The sequence below is a fragment of the Nothobranchius furzeri genome, chromosome 7 (genome assembly GCF_043380555.1).
Source record: "Nothobranchius furzeri strain GRZ-AD chromosome 7, NfurGRZ-RIMD1, whole genome shotgun sequence".
NCBI lineage: Eukaryota > Metazoa > Chordata > Actinopteri > Cyprinodontiformes > Nothobranchiidae > Nothobranchius > Nothobranchius furzeri.
The window spans coordinates 79,404,120-79,425,088 of NC_091747.1; the positions used below are offsets into that span (position 1 = coordinate 79,404,120).

The 20,969-nt window shown below is 45.0% G+C and overlaps 1 protein-coding gene across 2 annotated transcripts in view; it reads right to left on the minus strand.

The window, feature by feature from the left end:
• klhl5 (kelch-like family member 5) overlaps positions 1–20,966 on the minus strand; it is a 96,961-nt gene extending 75,995 nt beyond the window's left edge. The window contains exon 1 of one of the 2 annotated variants that reach the window (XM_070553832.1): positions 20,841–20,966. In XM_070553832.1, the coding sequence (XP_070409933.1) occupies positions 20,841–20,842 (2 nt within the window). In that variant the 5' untranslated portion in view covers positions 20,843–20,966. The remainder of the gene's footprint in view (positions 1–20,840) is intronic. The other variant, XM_070553831.1, reaches the window with a different exon arrangement.
• Between the last annotated feature and the right edge of the window lie 3 nt (positions 20,967–20,969).

A 20,969-nucleotide genomic window follows, 5' to 3' on the forward strand; every position in this document is an offset into this window, starting at 1 on the left:
GCGGACCAGTATAAACTAGCTTTCTCCTTTGGAAATCGCCAATATACTTGGAACCGCTGCCCCTTTGGCTACTCTAACTCACCTGCAGAGTTCAACATCTTCCTCCACAAAGCCATGTCAGATGCTGCTTCCAGAGGGAACCTCATATATGTCGATGACATCTTGATGAGGAGTCGAACCTTCGAGGAGCACCTGGCCGAACTCCGTCACGTGCTGCAACAGCTCGCTGATGCCGGAGCTAAATTGGCGATTCTCAAGGGACAGTGGTGTCGAACCAAAGTGGAGTATGTTGGACTGCTGGTTGGCCCTAATGGAGTCGAGCCCCAAGCGGGACGCATTAGAGCCATTCAGGACATCAAAGCCCCAGCTAATCTGACTGAACTCAGGAGCTTCCTCGGAGTCTGCAACTACTCCAGGCAGTTCATTGAGGAGTACGCTGAAATAGCGAGGCCCCTCACCGAGCTACTTCGGAACGACACACCTTTCGTGTGGGACAGACCCCAAGAACACTCCTTCCAGTTCCTAAAACAGAAGTTGGCGTCCGCACCCTGTCTGGCTTACCCAGACAAGGATAAAGAGTTCTACATAGAGGCTACTTTCTCCTCTCACTGCCTGAGCGCTGCTTTGAAGCAGAAACACGATCAGGACATGAGAGTTGTGGCATACGCCAGCAAGCCTCTGAGCAAGGTGGAACTCCAATTCTCAGACTGCGAGAGAGTTCTCCTCTCTACAGTCTGGGCCGTCGAACACTTTTGTAGTTACATCGGTGGACAGAAAGTGATCATTGAAACGTGTCATCAGCCTGTCACCTTCCTAAACAGCCAGCGTCTGCGCGAAGGAAGAGTGTCAAACAGCCGCATTGCGACGTGGATGATGGTGCTCCAAGGATACAACATTGAGGTCAAGTATGGTCAGAACACCAAGCTAGCGCTAGGACAAGGGCTAGCTGGCTGCCAGCACTGTGACTCTGACTCCGTCATGGGCCCCCTGGACACACCTGCCGCAGTCTACCCAACCGCATCCAATCATCGCTACTTTGATGAGAATGTTTGCCAAGGGCTTCCGAAGGTTTACACTGACGGATGCGCCTACCTTCACGAAGGCCAGCTCCGTGCTGGGGTTGGAGTCGTTTGGGTGGACTGTGACACCAAGCAACCAAATCACTACCGGTTGGGCCAAAAGTCTAGTCAGTACGCCGAAATTGCTGCAGTGTTGATAACCCTCCAGCAGGCGGCAGCCTTGGACATCACTCAAATCGTCCTTTGCTCTGATTCAAACTACGCTAGACACAGCTTCATCTCTCACTTCCCCATGTGGAAGGAGAACAACATGAAAAACGCCAGGAACAGAGACGTGAAACACTCGGAGTTATTCCTAGCGTGTGATCTGCTCACCACTGAGAAAGGCATAATGGTCTACTGGAAAAAGGTCAAAGGTCACTCCAGGACCCTAGGTCCAGAGAAAGATGGTAATGACGAAGCTGACCGCCTTGCTAAGCTCGGTGCTGACCAGGGAACCTGCTGGGAATTCAAAGACGAGTGGCTTCCACCCAAGGCCGTTCACAAGGTCTGCGCGATTACTCGTCGCCATGCTAAACAGGCAGACGAACCTCGGACCGTTGAGGTACCCGTGTTTCTAGGCAGACAACCACATGACGCGGACCTAGTCACCATGCAGGAACAAGATCCTGACCTGAAGCTCATCCGCGAGCTTCTCCAAAAGGGCCCGATGTCTAAACAACCGTCATCACCTACTGGCGCAAGCCGAGATTTGGTAACCCTGCATCGTCAACTCGCGCATCTGACACTACAAAACGATTTGTTAGTTTACATACGTGACGATCACAGCCCGCCGCGCTGGGTTGTTCCACTCGACCACAGAGGAGTGATGCTTGCCTACGCCCACGACACTCCGGTTGGAGGTCACCGCGGAACAAAAGCTACCCTCGCGTCACTGACAGAAGTAGCATATTGGCCATCGATGTCCAAGGATGTACACAGCTATGTCCAAGGCTGCCTCATCTGTGCCCAGTTTCAACCCTCCCAGCCGCTTGCTAGCGCACCACTGCAACGCAGGGGAATAACCTTCCCTTGGTCCCACCTGCAGATCGACTGGGTTGGACCGGTTCCCAAATCGGCAAGAGGAAACAAATATATGCTAACTGTAACTTGCAGTTTCACAAAGTGGGTGGAATGCCTTCCAGCGCCAAACGATACAGCCGTCACAACCGCTGTACTGCTGATTAACCACGTTTTCAGTCGATGGGGACTTCCACTCTGCATTGACTCTGACCGGGGAACTCATTTCACATCCAGTGTAATGACGTCCCTGTTTGAACTTCTGGGAGTGGAAGTGAGATTCCACCTCCCCTATCACCCACAGTCATCCGGACAGGTCGAACGGATGAACCGCACGGTCGTCTCTATGCTCAAAAAGTACGTCTGCTCCACTGGGAAGGACTGGGACGTCAAGCTCCCTCTGGTCCTGATGGCCATACGGTCCACTCCACAGCGATCCACAGGGGTTACGCCCTTTGAGATGATGACCGGCAGACTGATGACTCTACCACTGCACCTCCTGTATCACCCAGAGGATGTCGGTGTTGCCACTGCCTATACCGCTCATCAGTATGTGGCAGACTTGAAAACACACCTCAGAGCTACGTTCGCGCACGCTCAGAAGAAACTGGAGACCAACGTAGAAGGCGCTAAGGCCTACTACGACCAAAAGACAACCAGCCGCGAATACGAGGTGGGTGACAAAGTATTCTACTTTCGGTTCGCCCAACCGGCACGCAAACCTAAGAAGTTCCTGCCTGGCTGGTCAGGACCATTTGAGATCGTGGCAAAACTCTCTCCAGTTGCATACAGGTTACGCATCACCAAAGCGAGACAGGAGCCTGTCTACAAATGGGTGCATGCGAACCAAATCAAACCCTACGTCAAACCATCCCCGCGGGTACAGAGACCAGACTCCCCGCAGGAGGTAGACGTAGTCTCGACATAGTTCTATGCATGGAAATGGAAACGGGGGGAAAGTGCACGTTTAACCCACTAACATGTACTAACCGACAAAGAACCAGGCCCCCCCCCCCCCCCCCCCCCCCCCCGCCGTCACTTTCACTAACCAAGAGAAACTCCTTCCTAGACCGCTAACAGGATGTACCTACTAAAACCTTACAGGGTACTCTGGTACCTACACTAGGCTCTGATTAATGGATCTCTACGTGCAATCAAGACTTTGTCTGAAACCATACCTCAGGATATTGTGTACACACGAGTGGTGAGAGATTTGATGTAGGACCTGCTCAGGGAAGTAAGTTCCACGCTGGACAGCTTGGTTGAAAGTCGTATTTCCCCGTACTTGGTACCACTGGACCTGCTCAAAGTTAGCTTGACAGCTGCTACCCCTCTACTGTGCACCTTTCACAAATCCACCTAGCGTACAGCCTAGGTAGTGCAATTCCCATTCACGTTGATGCAGAAAATTAGAACTCGGTTTCCTGTTACATGTTCCCATAATTGTGACACCTCACATCTATAGGTTTAAGTCGATGCTGAACATTGGTATTTGAAAGGACGGTAGGCATTTCCACTTTGAACTAGAAACCTGGCACTCCATCACCTCAACCTCGAACAGCATGACTCAGAGATTGAGATCATGGACGCTTTCCAGGGTTATAACTTTGCCTTCGATTTAGAAATTGACCAACAATTACTGATTGAAGGAACCAAATTTGCTAAGTTCACACAAAACCCGCGTGAACTTACTTTGACGCCCAAGACGCTACATTGACACAGATTATACGACTTTAATCTGCACATTGGTCGCCCTGGGGATGGAATGGCTCATCACGGCCGTGATTGCTTATTCCGCCTACAGGCGTGTTAAGAAACTCCAAGATAAGATGCACTTGCTCACCTACGGTGTGCCTCGTGACCGCGTTCGGGTAGACTCCAAGCGCGAATGTACCACACCTGTCTAAAGGGGGTGAGCAACATTTTCTTTGTTATTCTGTAACCCTAAGAGTAGTTCTCACTTTAGTCTACCTCACATTTTTTATCTGAGTGTTGCATTATGACACATTCTTTATAAGCTACACACTGAATGTATGACCTAAGAATGTATTTTATGAGACCTCAAGGTTGCTATGAATTTTCTTGGGTGTTATATGTTGTTTTTTTTTTTGGGTTTTCTGTATTTTTGTTTCGTACTTGGTCACATATTAACTAGTGGTTATGTGCCGGCCCAGCTCAGTCTGTCAATGACTCTGTCTGACGCACCAGCACATTGTAGTACCTCTTAGTTTTATGGTCCTTGTTTTAGCCCAAAGACTGTCCTGATCCACCCTTTGGACCAAAAAGGGGGGAATCTTGGGACCACATAGGTCAATGCGCGTTTGCGAACTATGGACCTCGTACATCACCGCGTGCTCCATAAACTGAACTGTATGGCCGGCGGTGAGATGCCTTTGTGTCCACTCGTGGAGTTAACCGCCCACCGACCTTCCTCCTTCTACACTACTACCTCTCGCATGGACGACATCTTCATTGCGTACCACCTGCGTGAGTGGCTTCTTCTCGTTATGCGCGTTGGGGACTATCCCGTTTCCTATCCTCTTTGTGCCTGACCAGGATCAAAGACCAAAGGCGCCAGGATCCAAGACAAAGACCAAAGACAAAGGCGTCCAAGGAGACCAACGTCCTAAGGGACAAACCCACCTGTGCTTCCGACAATCAAGTCGACCTACGTTCATGAGGAACAAACCCATCTGTGCTTCCGACGATCGAGCTTTGGGCGCGATCCCCGAAACCAAAAGGGGGAATGTTGAGGGTCTGACCTCATGAGGAAATTACTATGCAGTGATTTTCTCCAAAATGACTGTGCTTAAATTGCTCTGAAAAGCAAATAATCACATCAGCGCCAAGAAACTTCATTTCCCATGATGCTTTGCACACGGAAGCATTGGGTGATGTTACCGCCTAGTACCAGAAACACGTTCTGCGCATGTGCGGGAAGCCGTGGAGCTTTTCCCGCGAACTAAGACCATAAATCTTCAGCAGAGACAAAGAATCCTCGTTCTTTTGCCCAGGATACCTGGCGGTGAGGACACGCTTGTCGAACGCTCCGACTTCTTTGAGCACGCGGAAGCTCTAAGAGCCAAGTTGAGCCCACGGGACCGCTGATCTGCTCGTTTCTGCTCCCCTCCAGCTGATGTTTGAGGACACAGAACCAGCGGAGGGAAACAACAACTCCATCCAGCTCTCAGAAACGCTGTAAGTTGTCAAACTCAGCCCAAAAGGAACTTCGTTTTCTTTGTGTCCAGCCGTGGAGAAACACTCGTGGAGCCAAACAACGGAGAAAGCATCAAACCGGCGGATGACGCTGAAAACTGCGGAGAAACACGGAGAACCGTCAAATCAAAAGGGGGAGGGACGCCTCGCTCTTTTGGTGATCAGAAAACTCATTTTTCTCTCATTCTTTTCTTCTCCCGTTTCCTCTATAGTCCAGAATAAGCAATAAAACCGCGCTATTGCTTAAAAAAAGTAGCTTCGTGTTTTCCTCTTTCGTTCCAAATTCGTCCTTCGGGTCATTTTGAAAGAATAAACTGCTTATTAATCATTGTTTGGTATCTTTAAATGTTCGGCCATGGCCAGGCTGATAAACTAAGGATATTAACTCGTGATTAATCTTTTGTGTTGTTGCATGATCCTTTGAAATGTTTTGAGTGATTTAAGGTTAAGTTACTACTGATTCTAAGTGCTTTGGAAGTTAAAGTGCAAGTTGCCACCCACACTTTAGCCAGACAAAGGAGTCAGCCATCTTGTATTCAAGACTCCATTTTGAATCCATACACACGCACACACACTACTCCTTTGTGAGAACAAAGGACCCCATTCATACATCCTACATACACACAAAACACCTTGAACATTATTTTGAATATACATCCTTTTATTATATCACATGGTTATTATTCATTTATGCCACTGTTTATTCATTTGACAAATTGTTAATTAAACGTTATAAAATTCAGATTTTCGTCTCCAGTAGCTTTGTTGTGTCGAAGAGAAGTCTCTGCTCCAAGGATTCTACGAACTTCAAGAAAGACTGATAAGAGTTTTGGATTCAATTTTTCCCCGGTTAAAGGGGAATGGTGCCCCGTATATCTAAGAATATCTTAATTAATTAATAAATCAGTAAATATTTACATATTTACAGAATTTATTGAAGAATCCAAAAGTAAGTTAACGCTTACGAATTGTTCGCTCCTAATAACCCCAACACATGTGAAAAGTGTGTTACAGTAATCTAGACAGGAGGAGATAAAGGCATGGAGAACCATTTCAAGTTCATGTTTTGACAACAACCTTCGCAGTTTGGAGATATTTTTTAAATGATGAAAACTGTTTTGGACCAGGGTTTTTGAGTGACCTTCAAGAGACATTGATTGGTCAAAAACAACACCCAAATTCCTCAAGTTCGTCCTGATGGCAGAAGATAAATGACCAAGTTGATGACTAATCAGGGGAACCATGCTCTCAGGGGCCATGATCAGACATTCAGTCTTATCAGAGTTAAACTGAAGGAAGTTTTCTACTAGCCAGCTGGTGATAGCTGATAGATACTCTAGTGATTCATTACTAATATTAGGTGTGTTGAAGAAAAAAAAAACTTCAAAGACATGCTGGACAGTGGCCCTGGAGAGCCAGGACTGGACATCAGCCTGTTGTAGGGGTTAAGAAGAACCAACATGTGCGTGTGTGTATGGTGTTTTTACCTTCTTCTAGGAACAGATAGAAAACTTTTCAAGCAATACCTGTGTTCATAAACAAATATGTAAATATGATACATTTGGTTTCTGATTAGAAGATAATGTGCTAATAAATGTAATAATAACGAAGTCAGGCAACATTTACTGGGTTGCACTCTTGCTATTAGTCCTAGAAAGCTTGATGTGCACAAAGTGAAAGACATCCCTGATCATCTAGTCATGCTTGATTTGAAACATCACCGCCGATTAACACAGTGAGCACAAAGTATATGCATGCTTCAATTCAATTCAATTCAAAGATACTTTATTAATCCCAGAGGGAGATTAGAGTTTCAGTACACACAATTCTAAGATCAGGCATACATGGGCAAGACACATGACAAGAATTGGTGATTGCGGTCATTCGCAACCCTGAGTCGCGCTACCTTAATAGAGATCAGCGGGTTTCATGAGGATTGGTTCAGGTGGAGGGGAAAAAAAGGCACTTCAGAGTTACCCATATACAGATATGCAAAAGACTTCAGACATCACAAAACATAAGCGTCCACTAGGTGGGGTGGTGGGTTTGGGACTATCCACACTTTGGTTCTTGCAGCCACTACAAGCAGCGCATGTCACCTCAGTTTGAACAGGGGGAGGAGCATTGAGGGTTGGAGGGTTGCAGTGACCCTGGAACGATTCGGCGGCCTTCCCGCAGTCCTGCCCAGGCTGGGATAGGAGACAGAGTTGAGTTGCCATAGCGATGGCACATTCCACATATCTTCTGAGGGGGGAGTTTTCGTTGGAGCCTTGCAAGCTAAAGGGCACCAGATTCCGATTAGAAATTGTTTTGAGGCCAGACAGAGATAATTTCCTCTTTGTCTTAAAGTTCCTTGGTCCTCAACCTCTCAAACTCCCGATAATGAACATTAATCTATCCCAATCCATGCTGATTCGTCCACTCTATCCTTGATGGCATCCATCTTTTGTGCCAATGAATGAATCTCGGCCAAAGTTCCAAGCTTACGATTCATCTCGACAGTTATGTGAGTCTGTGAATTCACAGCACGGTGCAAACCATCTCTGAGCTCCGGGAGCAGGCCAATATTCCTTGACAGCTCGTTAATTTTCCAGTAAGCCAGGAAGCCTCCGAGGCCAATGAGCAGGAAACCTGACACCAACACTACAAATATCCACACGTCTTCAGAGTCCTCCACAGACAGCTGAGATAAACAAATCAAGTTCCACTGTTTCCAGGAGTCCATGTTGTGTCCAACTGGGTCTGTCCCAGAGGGGCATCCAGGAGCCCCTTCTCCCGTTCTCATAGTTGAAAAAATGTTATCAATCGCGTTGAGTGACCAACTGACGAGGTCCATTTTAGTGATTTCAGTTTCCAGTGCAGAAGCAGCCGTGCACCCAGCACACAGAGACAGACAAAGGGCCTTGAGGATAAGATACGGAGGAGGAAAAAAGCGTCTGCACCCTCTGAGAGCCGGAAGAAAAGGCTGTACAAAAGCATCTTCAGACCTGGATAAAGGTGTTTAAACCCTTCTGAAATTACCTAAATTATTTGAAACTGACAAAAAGGAACTTAAACCGCAATAATGGGCTTGCACACTTTATATTTGTTGTATCTGAGGGCTCACCACTCGTGGGAGAGTTCAAACGGGTCGGGTGCAGTGTGTGACGGGTGGTAGTCGAGGGCAGGGACCTTGGCGGTCTGATCCTCGGCTACAGAAGCTGGCTCTTGGCACATGGAATGTCACCTCTCTGGTGGGGAAGGAGCCTGAGTTGGTGTGTGAGGTTGAGAGGTTCCGACTAGATACAGTCGGACTCACTTCAATGCATGGCTCTGGCTCTGGAACCAGTTTCCTTGAGAGGGATTGGACTTTCTACCACTCTGGAGTTGCTCCCACTGAGAGGCGCCGAGCAGGGGTGGGCATACTAGTTGCCCCCCATCTTGGTGCCTGTACGTTGGGGTTTACCCCAGTGAATGAGAGGGTAGCCTCCCTCTGCCTATGTGTGGGGGGATGGGTTCTGACTGTGGTCTGTGCTTATGTACCAAACTACAGTTCAGACTACCCACCCTTTTTGGAGACCTTGGAGGGGGTGCTGAAAGGGGGAGCAGTGTGCTACCAACTATTTATAGTGGGGACGGTGTGCTGCTGACCTCTGCTCAGGACATTGTGGATCAGTGGGCAGAATACTTCGAAGACCTCCTCAATCCCACTGACACGTCTTCCATTGAGGAAGCAGAGTCTGGGGACTTTGGGTTGGCCTCTCAAATCTCTGGTGCTGAGGTCACTGAGGCGGTTAAAAGGCTCCTCTGTGGCAAGGCTCCAGGGGTGGATGAGATCCGCCCGGAGTTCCTTAAGGCTCTGGATGCTGTGGGGCTGTGTTGGCTGACGCGGCTCTGCAATATCACGTGGACATCGGGGACAGTCGCACTGGACTCCTCCCGGGTTTGTTTATCTCATCAAACCATGCGGTTTTCGCGGAGGAGGTCTCGCGATAATCTATCGCGAGAATTGGAAAGTTTTGCCAGTGTCTATCTCTGATTTTAATTCCTTTATTTGGTTTTTAAACTTAATGGACCTACCCCCACCATCATTGGATTAATCTATCGCCCCCCTAAACCTCACAAAGACTTTCTGTCAGAAGTCTCAGTACTGCTCACTCATTTATCTACACTCTCATCTAATGTAATAGTACTTGGAGATTTTAACATACACATGGACAACAGTGATCTTCCTCTCACCAAAGACTTTTCATCCTGCCTGGACAGCCTTGGATTTAATCAGCACATCAACTTTCCAACTCACTCCAAAGGACACTGCATGGATCTGCTGTGCTGCTCTGGTCTCACCCCTCTTAACTGTGCAGCTGATGATCTCCACATCACTGATCACTATTTTATTTCCTTCAATATTGTAACCCAGCTTTCTTTTACCAAACCAACCCGGCTCATTTCTTTTAGGAATATAAAGGACATCAATATCGACACTTTATCCTCCTATATTGATAATATTCAGCTACCGGACAATCTCTCCTCTCCTGATGACCTGGCTGCTCTCTACAATGACCAGTTAGCTCACAGTTTAAACTCCCTTGCTCCAGTTAAAACCCGTTCTGTTACTTTCTGTCAGTCTGCTCCCTGGTTTTCCCCTCAACTCCGGACGCTGAAAACCAAATCCAGGCAGCTTGAACGCCTCTACAGAAAAACTGGTCTCACCATTCACAAAGAACTATGTAAAAATCATATGACTCAGTAAAAGGACTTAATTATACTAACCAAACAACAGTATTACTCCTGTCTAATCAACTCCAATCGAGGCAACACTAAGTCATTGTACTCCATTATCAATAAAATTCACCGGCCATCCGATACTCTGTCCCCACATGTGCTCTACTGCTACTTGTAATGCCCTTCTTCTGTTCTTCATCAAAAAAATAATAAACATTCACCGTGCAATCAACCAAAGCATCCCCCCTACCTCCCCATATGATCCTCCCGAACCAACACAGTTATTTTCCATTTTCCAACTTCCCAGTGATTCTGAGATATCAGATATTATCCACAAGTCAAAGTATTCTACCTGCCTTCTCGACCCCCTTCCCATGGCGTTGGTTAAATCCTGCCTCCCCTCCCTGCTCCCTCTCGTCTCCGCTCTCATACACGCATCCCTTTCCTCCGGTATTGTTCCCTCTATCTTCAAAACTGCTGCAGTTACTCCAATACTTAAAAAACCTGGTTCGGATCCTAACTTTTTTAATAATCTCCGCCCCATCTCCAACCTACCCTTTGTCTCCAAAGTTTTAGAAAAAAGTCGCTGCCCAGCTCCACACCCATCTGACACTAAACTCCTTCTATGAACCCTTCCAGTGTGGTTTCCGCCCACTTCACAGCACAGAAACAGCCCTCCTCAAAATAACTAACGATCTCCTCATTGCTGCTGATTCCGGTCTACTATCCATCCTGGTCCTCCTTGATCTGAGTGCGGCCTTTGACAGAATATCTCATTCCATTCTCCTCCATAGGTTATCTTCCATTGACATTGCTAACATCCCACTTCAGTGGTTTCAGTCCTACCTATCAGGTCGCACTCAGTTCATTACTATCAAATCCTCCCGCTCACAGCCCTCTTCTGTCTCTTCTGGCGTGCCCCAGGGCTCTGTCCTGGGGCCCTTCCTTTTCATTATATACATCCTTCCCCTTGGCAATATCTTCCGCAGATTCAATATTCATTTTCACTGCTTCGCGGATGACACCCAGCTCTATTTGTCCAGTAAGCCAAATTCTGTAGGTGTTGTAGGAGAGTGCACTAGTACCGTGTCCTTAGAGAGATTAGTTATTATTTATCAGCATGAGGAACTTATTTATATCTATTTCTACCTTATCTATAAGCTATTTATTTACAGGTCCATCAGTTAATGTAATAATTGTCCCAACCACAGCTGCACCCCCCACCCCCCAACCCGGTCTCACAGTAATCAGGGGCAAGCTGCACATGTGTTTAGAGCGCAGCACACGCACATTTAGCCATATTTTGCAGCTCAGGAGCCCGCAGGTACGGTGTGTGTCACTCACTCTGGTTAATCCAACAGGGAGCTGCCTCTGAGAGCCGTTTCTTTAGCGACTGACACATCACTACATCATTCCCTTTCCTGATGTCATGAAGAACAGTCCAGAGCGCAGGTGGAGTGTTTAGCTAACCTGCAGGAAGCATCAACGACAGTTATCCAGAAAGTAGCTAAGGGTTACCAGAGATGTTTCTGAGGTGTTCGCTAAGTACTTTTAAGATCTAAAAAGTCAAGAAGGGGGTCTGAAAAGCTGTTAGAAATAGCCTCAAAGTCGCTAAGTTGGCAGCACTGTGGAAGGAGCGCTTCATTTGCAAATCGGGGCAGCGCAAGTGGGAGGAGCAAATAATCGGCTTGTTTTGTTTTTATAATCGTTCAAAACTCAGATCATAATTGGGATAAAATTCGATTAATTGAGCAGCCCTAGTGGAGGACATCTGTTTTGGTGGCCTGAGGATCAGGTCTCTGCTTTTTGCAGATGATGTGGTCCTGTTGACTTCATCAGAACGTGATCTTCAGCTTTCGCTGGAGCGGTTCGCAGCCGAGTGTGAAGCAGCAGGGATGAGAATCAGCTCCTCTAAATCTGAGACCATGGTCTTGATTCGGAAAAGGGTAGAATGCTTCCTCTAAATCAGGGATGAGGTCCTGCCCCAAGTGGAGGAGTTGAAGTATCTCGGGGTCTTGTTCACAAGTGAGGGAAAACTGGAGCGTGAGATCGATAGGTGGATTGGTGTTGCATCTGCAGTGATGCGGGCGTTGTGCCGGTCTGTCGTGGTGAAGAGAGAGCTGAGTCAGAAGGTGAAGCTCTTGATTTACCGGTCGATCTACGTTCCTACCCTCACCTATGGTCATGAGCTTTGGGTAGTGACCTAAAGAACGAGATCGCAACTACAAGCGGCCGAAATGAGTTTCCTCCGAAGAGTGACTGGGCTCTCCCTTAGAGACAGGGTGAGAAGCTCGGTCATTCGGGAGGGGCTCGGAGTAGACCCGCTGCTCCTCCACATCGAGAGGAGCCAGTTGAGGTGGCTCTGGCATCTGGTCAGGATGCCTCCTGGACGCCTCCCTGGTGAGGTTTTCTGGGCACGTCCTACCAGTAGGAGGCCTAAAGGTAGACCCAGGACACGGTGGAGGGACTATGTCTCTCACCTGGCCTGGAGGAGCTGGCCGAAGTGGCTGGGGGGAGGGAAGTCTGGGCCTCTCGCCTTCGGCTACTGCCCCCACGACCCGACTCCGGATAAGCAGATGAAAATGGCTGGATGGATGGATGGATGGATGGATGGATGGATGGATGGATGGGTATCTGAGGACATTTTTACAAGGCTGCAGCTGTGATGGCATCTGTATTCCAACAGCCAAGTGTATGTCTGCAGTTGGCTGAAGGATAAAAGAAACATGGACGAATGAGACAGTCCTGGAATAAAAATGAGGGTTTAGTAATCAGAAAAAGAGGAGGAACAGACTGGAGGTCTTGTTGGAGTGGGAGACGAGGCATTAATCAGCAGCAGGTGGGATAATTGCAGGAGGGGGAGCATTTAGAGGACGCTGACACTGCAGCTCATCAAGGCGTAACCAGCCATCAGGTCTCACCGTTCTACCACACCGAGGCACAAAGGAGCATTTAGCATGCTGCTGGTGAGCCCACTGGATGAAAGAGAAAATTAAATAGCTGAATGGCTGAGGATCATTCAGAATGTGTCAGAATAAACTTACAGACAAATCAAACTAGGTGGATGGTCCCATCAGTGGCCCATGCCAAAATTATTAATAATAACAATACTGCAGTTAGCAGAGACATAAAATGTCTAATCCACCCATCAGTATTCTGACAGGACACACACTCCTTTTCTGTCAAAATCTGAAATGACTGATCAAACCCAGTTTCTTATAATCTACAATTTATCTGCCCAAACTTTAAAGTAGGTAGAATGTTATTTTTATGATGTTATGGTGAAGTGCAGAACACAGCACGCGTGATCACACGAAGGTGAAGGGTGGAGAAAACGGACTGTTACCTCAGAGAAAGGTTAAAGGTCAAAGTTCTCTCGGTGAAGCTGGAGTGGTGAGAGCAGAAACAAAAGGAAAAGCACGCAGATGTGATTGACTCTGAGGGCTTTGCATCTCTGCTACTATAACCTTTATGTTTCCAGTCTGCAGCAGGTCTGAACCAGTGGCCGTACAACCAACAGCAAGCTTAGGAAAAGCAAAAGTTGGTTCTTGTCCAGTGCTTTAGAAGAGGCATTGTGTTAAACACAATGTTCCAGCTGGTTCTAAGTGACTTTATTTTATTAAACCTGCTGCCTATCTTAGCCAGGCAGGCCTCAATGGAAAAAGAGGTTTTCAGTCTCCTTAAATAAAGCTTAAATTAAAAAATAATAAAAAGCTGACTCAGTAATGGTAGCTTGGCTCAGAGAATCAAAATAAACTCAGTGAATAAATAATATTTTTGTCCCTGATGTGTTTCTAGAATGAATTAAAGTAAAATCCATCCTAAAAGGCATCTAATGAGCAGAATAGTCATTTTAGAAGCGGTCTAACTGATGTAGAGGTAAATAGTGATGTATTTGTTTATTATGCTTTTTATTGAGGGGCTTTAATAATATATTTGACTGTGTTTGTTTTGTTTTTATGATGGGATTTTTATTGAGCGCTTTACTGCAACACTGCAAGTTTTCATTTCCACCCTGGCTAATAAACGCCGATGGTGACCAATAAAGCTTTTTAGAGTCTAAAGCCCTCACATAGCACGTGTACTTCAACATCATTTAAATTCATTTTCAACACTTAACCTGACTATTCCCCATCAAAGTCCTGGTGTGTTGAAGCAGAAACACACAGTTTCTTGGTAAAAGCTGCAGTTGGAGAACATTGATTTTTTTTACTCGTGTTAAAAAGCTTTTATTGACGTGGCATTTTCTCACCAGAAAAGGTTGCAGCAGAGGAAAGGCGAGAGGGACAGAGAAGGTGAAACGCAAAGAAATGCAGCTGAGAGTTTTCTGACAATTCATGCTACCGTAGTCCACTTTAAGGTTTGCCTCAGCCTTCAGAAGTGCACACAGCCTCTCCGTACACAGGAACAGAAACACAATCATGTCCCTCAAATAAAATCCTCCAAAACTCTCAGTGATCAAAGTGGGAAGGAAGGGACGAGAACGATTAAATCCTGCGACTCAGACAGACTCATAGATTAAAGCTCCAGGAAGATGAGTCTGGAACTCTTCATCACCTTTAAGCATCGCCCGTAATCATAATCTCTTTGTGAAACATCATAATTTCTCCATAAAAAGTCATAAAGCTTCACAGCAGCTTGGTCTCCTGGGAGCCAGACGACGCCTCGCTACTGACACAGCACTAAATCAACACGCTCTCCTCCTTCTTCCTCTAACTCCCTCTCCTCCTGCTCAGATTTCCAAAGAAAAAACAGCCTCACCACTCAGATGTCCTTTTCTGTTTTTCTCTCTCCATCTTTTGCCTCCTAATCAACTTGTGTAATTTTTTTAAAAAATCCCCCAAAATCAATAGACAGTTAAAATATTTGTTTATTTATTGGGGCATGCAATTAGCCTCCATCTATACTTGACTCTAATTAACATTTGTGTGGTTTGGTTTATAGAGGACACAGTAGGACATTTTTTCTTAAGTTATAATAGTTCAATGCCTGATTGATACCAAACATGTTTATGAAGTTCTTTGGACAAAATTTCACACATAAAGTGATTTTATCAGTTTTCTTCTGGCCAGTTGGTTTTAGCACCTTCCAGAATGAGCAGTTTCAGGGCTCTGTCACTTTAAGAGAAGAAGCTGGAACTGGCCACGCCCACCCATGCCTCCCCCAGGCTGCTATTGACCCTTTGCACGTGACGTCACGCCACTCATGTGACCGCCCCATTCGCCATGATGAACGGCAAAAAGACCATTTACACCCATAGAAACTCCAGTGAAGCTAGTCAAAACAAGCCAGTTTGTAGCCTTTTATCGCTTTTATTTAGTTGATTTGACAGTAAAATGGTTTCAGCTTCCTGCGTGGTCGGCTGCACTAACAGACAAGGATGTAGATGAACTGCAGCAATCAATCAAGTGGACTAGCAGCCCTCAGATTAGCAGCGAACGTGTTTTTACCAGGTAAGATTAACGTTCATTTATTTCACGAGGAAGACAGGGATACACGTGATGTGCTTATACTAGTTATTGATAATCCTGATGGATGAGTATTTCACCACAGAGGATGCGTGCCGTCCACTGTAGTGTAAAGCGAGACAATTATTAACAATATTAAAGCTCCGATTGTATGATTACGTCATCGTCGTCGTCTTCCTCCACTTATTCAGGTCCGAGTCGCGGGGGCAGCATCCCAACTAGGGAGCCCCAGACCGTCCTCTCCCCAGCCACCTCCACCAGCTCCTCCGGCAGGACCCCAAGGCGTTCCCGGACCAGATTGGAGATGTAACCTCTCCAACGTGTCCTGGGTCGACCCGGGGGCCTCCTGTCGGCAGGACATGCCCGAAACACCTCAACTGACTCCTTTCAATCCAGAGGAGTGATTACGTGTGTTAAAATGACGTTATTTATTTATTTATATGAGCATCGGCGTTCAGAGACCTTCTCATTCCGGTGTGAGAGCAGCAGCTGAACCCGGTAACACCACCAGCAACAGAAGCTGGTAGGGATCCGGACTTTTTAAAAACCAGCTTTGGTGTAAAGTGAAACGCTGTTTACAACATAAAGTTATAAATCCAGAGGGGTGAATTTAGGCAAAGTCAGCAACATGTTTACGTCGGTGAACAGCTGCAGAGAGAACGTAAGCTAATGTTGGTAAGCTAGTTAGCATACTGCTCTCTATGAGCCCCGCTAGATGCGCTACTTCTGATAACTGAACTGGGCATGAACTAGTTGGAAGGAATGCTGGAGGAGTTTTGTTTTTGTTTTGATTGCAAAAACAATTTCAGGCTCTACTTTTCCCTTTGTTTAGTAATCGTGTCGCTCACTGTTTACATGCTTTTGCCGTCCAGCCTGGTGGACCCACGTGATTAGGTGACGTCGGTGCAAAGGGTCAATAAGCTGAGAAGCTCTGATATCCAGGAAGGGTTCAGAGTAGAGCTGCTGTTCCTCCAGCGTCAGCTTCTCTCTCTCATGTGAGAGGTGGTTCTATGCTAAGTTCCCCATTTGTGACATCACATTACTATTTTTATTGGTTTAAAAACCAAATCCGTATTTCCACATCCTCCTACCTCACATGGAGTCCTTCAGCAGGCCTGTTGGGTCATAAATTACTAGTTTGACAGTTAAAGTGTCCCATGAAGAAAACAAACCCCTTTAGCGAACTACAGGCCGGTCCATGTAATTTAATAATTTGTTAAGGAAGGCCCAGCAGGTCATTCCACTCAGTGATAAATCAACTGGGGAATAAATAATCAATTAAGAAATCAGACCATTAACTTGTCTCATTTTGGAATTTCCGCTGCTTGGTTCCTTCTTATTATAATCATTATCGTTTGCTTCTTTCACAATAGTTCTGTGTTGGTTCCATTTTAAAGCACTTTGTCTTCATCTTTGCTCAATAAATGAAGTCCGATGAAAAGATTGGATGAACTAAAATCATATTTAGTTTGGACCAGAGCAGCTGACACAGTCCTCTCTGGAACTACGTTACATGAAAACAGAATATAAATCACATTGATTCAGTCTCATGAAAATCTAAATAGTTAATAGGTGCTGTTTGTTTCCTGCAAAAGCAATTACAACTCATTTTTAAAACTTTAGTTTGAATCACAGAACATTGATCTTTTAGAAATGCAACTGCTGTAGGTTGCACACACAAATGAAAATATTTTCTGATATTTACTGATTTTCTGAAATTTTCAATCAACAGCTCATGACCTCAGAGGCTAACATTTCAACTTTTCTCCTTTGTCATCAGGATAAAAGAGAATTTAAAGTCTCTGAATGTGTTGTTTTTGCCTGTCTGAAAACACCACGGCGCTCAGGCATTAGGTTCAGACATTTCAGCGAGAACACACTGCAGTGGATTTAATATCCTTCATTTAATGTCTGGAATAAAAGTGAAAGCTGCCCTAAACCTACAGAGTCACACACACACACACACACACACACACACACACACACACACACACACACACACACACACACACACACACACACACACACACACACACACACACACACGGTATAGGTGATAGATGTGTAGTGTTAGCTGAACAAGACAGATCACTTTAAAACAAAACACCCGTTTAACCTCATGAGTAAATATAAATGTTTAAATCAAATCAAAAGTCCAAAGCGAGTGTTTGTTGTAAGCTATGTTCTGTAATTCACTTCAGGGGTCAGGGAGTTCATGAACTCTTCCAAAAGTTCAGCAAATGATGAAATAAAACTTCTTAATCATCAGTCGGTGGACACAGTCGATAAACGACAATGTTTATGAGAACTTTAATGCTGCTGCAATGTCTACCTTCAGAAGAGCACTCTGAGTATTAAAAACAGTCTAATCCAGCTCTTGGGAGCATTTCTATCTATAAAATAAACTTAATTCACTGCCTGGAAGAGAGTTGAGTTGTCATTTAATCAACTGCAGTTATGACAAATTAAATTTCTGACACTCAGAGCAGCAAAGCAGCTTCTGGCCTCCAGCTTGTGCTGATATCAGGAATCACTGCTGCCTGCATCTCTTCCTATCTGCTTCATCTGATACAAGTTTTTTCTTTTTAATATTAAAAATAACTGCACTCATCTTGAGCATGAATGTCATTCATTTTCAGCATTTGCTGACTCATTTAAACCCTTTGACTCCCCGATGGAGTAATTATAAAACAAACTTGGTAAATGGTCTGTATTTGAAATAGTGCCTTAGAGTTCGACAACCCCCAAAAGTGCCTTACAACACAACGCCCTTTCACTCATCTTTTGTACGTTCTTGCTGGGTTTGTCTTCCAATTCCATTTTTGGTTCTTTTTTAAACACAGGAAAAGTTTCTCTTTACCTTGCTGCTGACAGTTTCGTTTGCGGCTGCGAACATCATCAGAGCTGATGCTGATGGTGGCGTCACTTCCTTCTCCGTTTATCGGCGGGCAGCAGAGGACGTTGTCGTCCTCTGCTGCCCGCTCTCCCCTCTCCGATGATGCAGTCCCATGCACGGTCCAACGAGTAAACTCCATCGTCTCTGTTCATGGTCCCACATCCACGTCTCCTTATCTCTATAGCTTCTGTTATCCATCTTTTGTATTTCTGTTGTTCGGTGTTTATGATCCTTGTGTTGTCCCAGTCCATTACATGGTTTTCTCTTGTGCAGTGATCTGTTACGGCTGACTTCTTTGTTGTACTTTCTGCTTCTTGTTTTGCTGCTCTTGAGTGTTTTTGACTTGTTTCTCTCTCGCACTCCTTTCTATGTTCGATTGTTCATGTGTTGAGTTGGCGTCCGGTTTCTCCTATGTATGTTTTATTGCAGAGTTTGCATGGGATTTTGTAAACGACTCCACATTCACATCCAGCTGGTATCTTGTCTTTTGGGTGCACTAGTCTGTTTCTAACTGTTGAGTATGGTTTTGTTTATGTTGTGTTTTTTCATTGTTGCTCTTATTTTTTCTGTTATGCCTTTGATGTATGGTATGATGATGAACACTGGTGCCACCTGTCCCTCCGAACACCACCAGCAGGCAGGGTAGGTTAAATGTCTTGCCCAAGACAACTGTGACAGACTGAGCGGGGCTCGAACCACCAACCTTCTGTTACGAGGCAGGCATACACACACACACACAAGCACAAATAAAACACTACACATGACCACATGTTTTTTAGTCACCAGCAAACTTCTCCTCTGATTCTGGAGGATATCTGTTTTCAGGTGAAAACATATGTTGTACAATTTTTACATCTTTAAACAAACAAACAAACAAACCTTAGATTGAACTAGTGATCTCCAGAGCCAGGCTAACTTCTGACCACAACAATAGAAACATCCGTTGAGAGTAATTTCTTGCAGTTTATTTTCTCAAACCCTTTGCTGTGTATCCATACAAATATATTATTATATACAGTATATAATATAATGTAATGTAATGTAATATAATATAATATAATATAATATAATATAATATAATATAATATAATATAATATAATGTAATGTAATGTAATGTAATGTAATGTAATATAATATAATATAATTTGGTCATACAAAGAAATGACTACATTTTATTTTAAAATGAATGAAGGTGCTTATTTCCCCGTATAGAAAATTAAAGAATGAAAAAATTCATCCCAAATAAATCGCATAAAATATGATAAAATAAAGTGTAAAATATAATGAGTCTCCTGCTCAAAATCACCTCACTAAGCAGTGACTAGCTAATTTTAACAACACTTCTCATTGTTTTCTTTGGCAGCTTGTGTCCTCCTTCATGAGTCTTGAGAGCAGCAAGCTGCTGTGGAAGAGAGATAAGACTCCAGCTGTCAAACACACGAATCACTGTGTTTATGGGGCTGACCGAGTATATCTGTGTGTGTGTGTGTGTGTGTGTGTGTGTTTTTCTGTGTCATAACCTTGCTTAATTTGAACATGCTTCATCCATCACATCTATTTTGGAGACATTATTATTCTAAATGTGGTCAAAACTCAATCAACAGATTCCTGGATTTAATATATTAAGTCAGATTTCTCTGATCTAAAAGTGACTCTGTTACATAATAATAATAATAATAATAATAATAATGCATTGAACTGATATAGCGCTTTTCTAGACCCCCAAAGACGCTTTCACACACTCTCACATTCGCACACTGCTAGTGATGGTAAGCTACTTGTAGCCACAGCCGCCCTGGGGAGGTCTGACAGAGGCGAGGCTGCCATTTGGCGCCGTCGGCCCCTCTGACCACCACTAACACAGGCAAGTTGGGTGAAGTGTCTTGCCCAAGGACACAACAGCAGGATACTCCTGGCAGGAGCTGGAATCGAACCCATGACCCTCCGATCATGAGGCAACCCGCTCTACCACCTGAGCTACTGCTGCCCCATAAGTTTGAATATATTTGAATTTTCTAATTGTGAAAAGTTGTATTTTTCCTCACTTTGTCAGCAGATGAAACACAAGTTTCAGCTGATCAGAGAGGCATCGTTCTGCTTTAATATGTTTATGGTTTAAAAACAAACGTCTCTTTGTTTCTGCTCTTTGTCTGTTTCACTCAAAACCATTCAACCTTCTTAATTGCTTTCATGGATCACACTTAGAGTAAAACCCATCTGCAGCTAAGCCAGAGGTGAACTTTATGTCTGTGATTTTGTTAACACACGCCTGTATGCCCCAGACCAGCAAACAGCCCTTACACGTGCTGTTATTAAGGAACACACACTTACTGATGACTGTATACACACAACCCTAACCCACTACTCTTTTGTGTAAAGAGTCCAAAGTCAAACATAAATTCCTGAAAACATCATTAAAGTTCTTACTGGACAAACAGATTTGCCATCACTCACTAAACAACATTTCTGGTACTCACATTCAGACAACAGGAACCTTTTGTTGTCTCTGCTTCTCACCATTTCTCACTCTTTCTGAGAAAATTACAGGAAGTGCACCAGGAAGTGAAGTTGCTTTGTAGATTGCACACACGCTGTCGCCTTCGTCT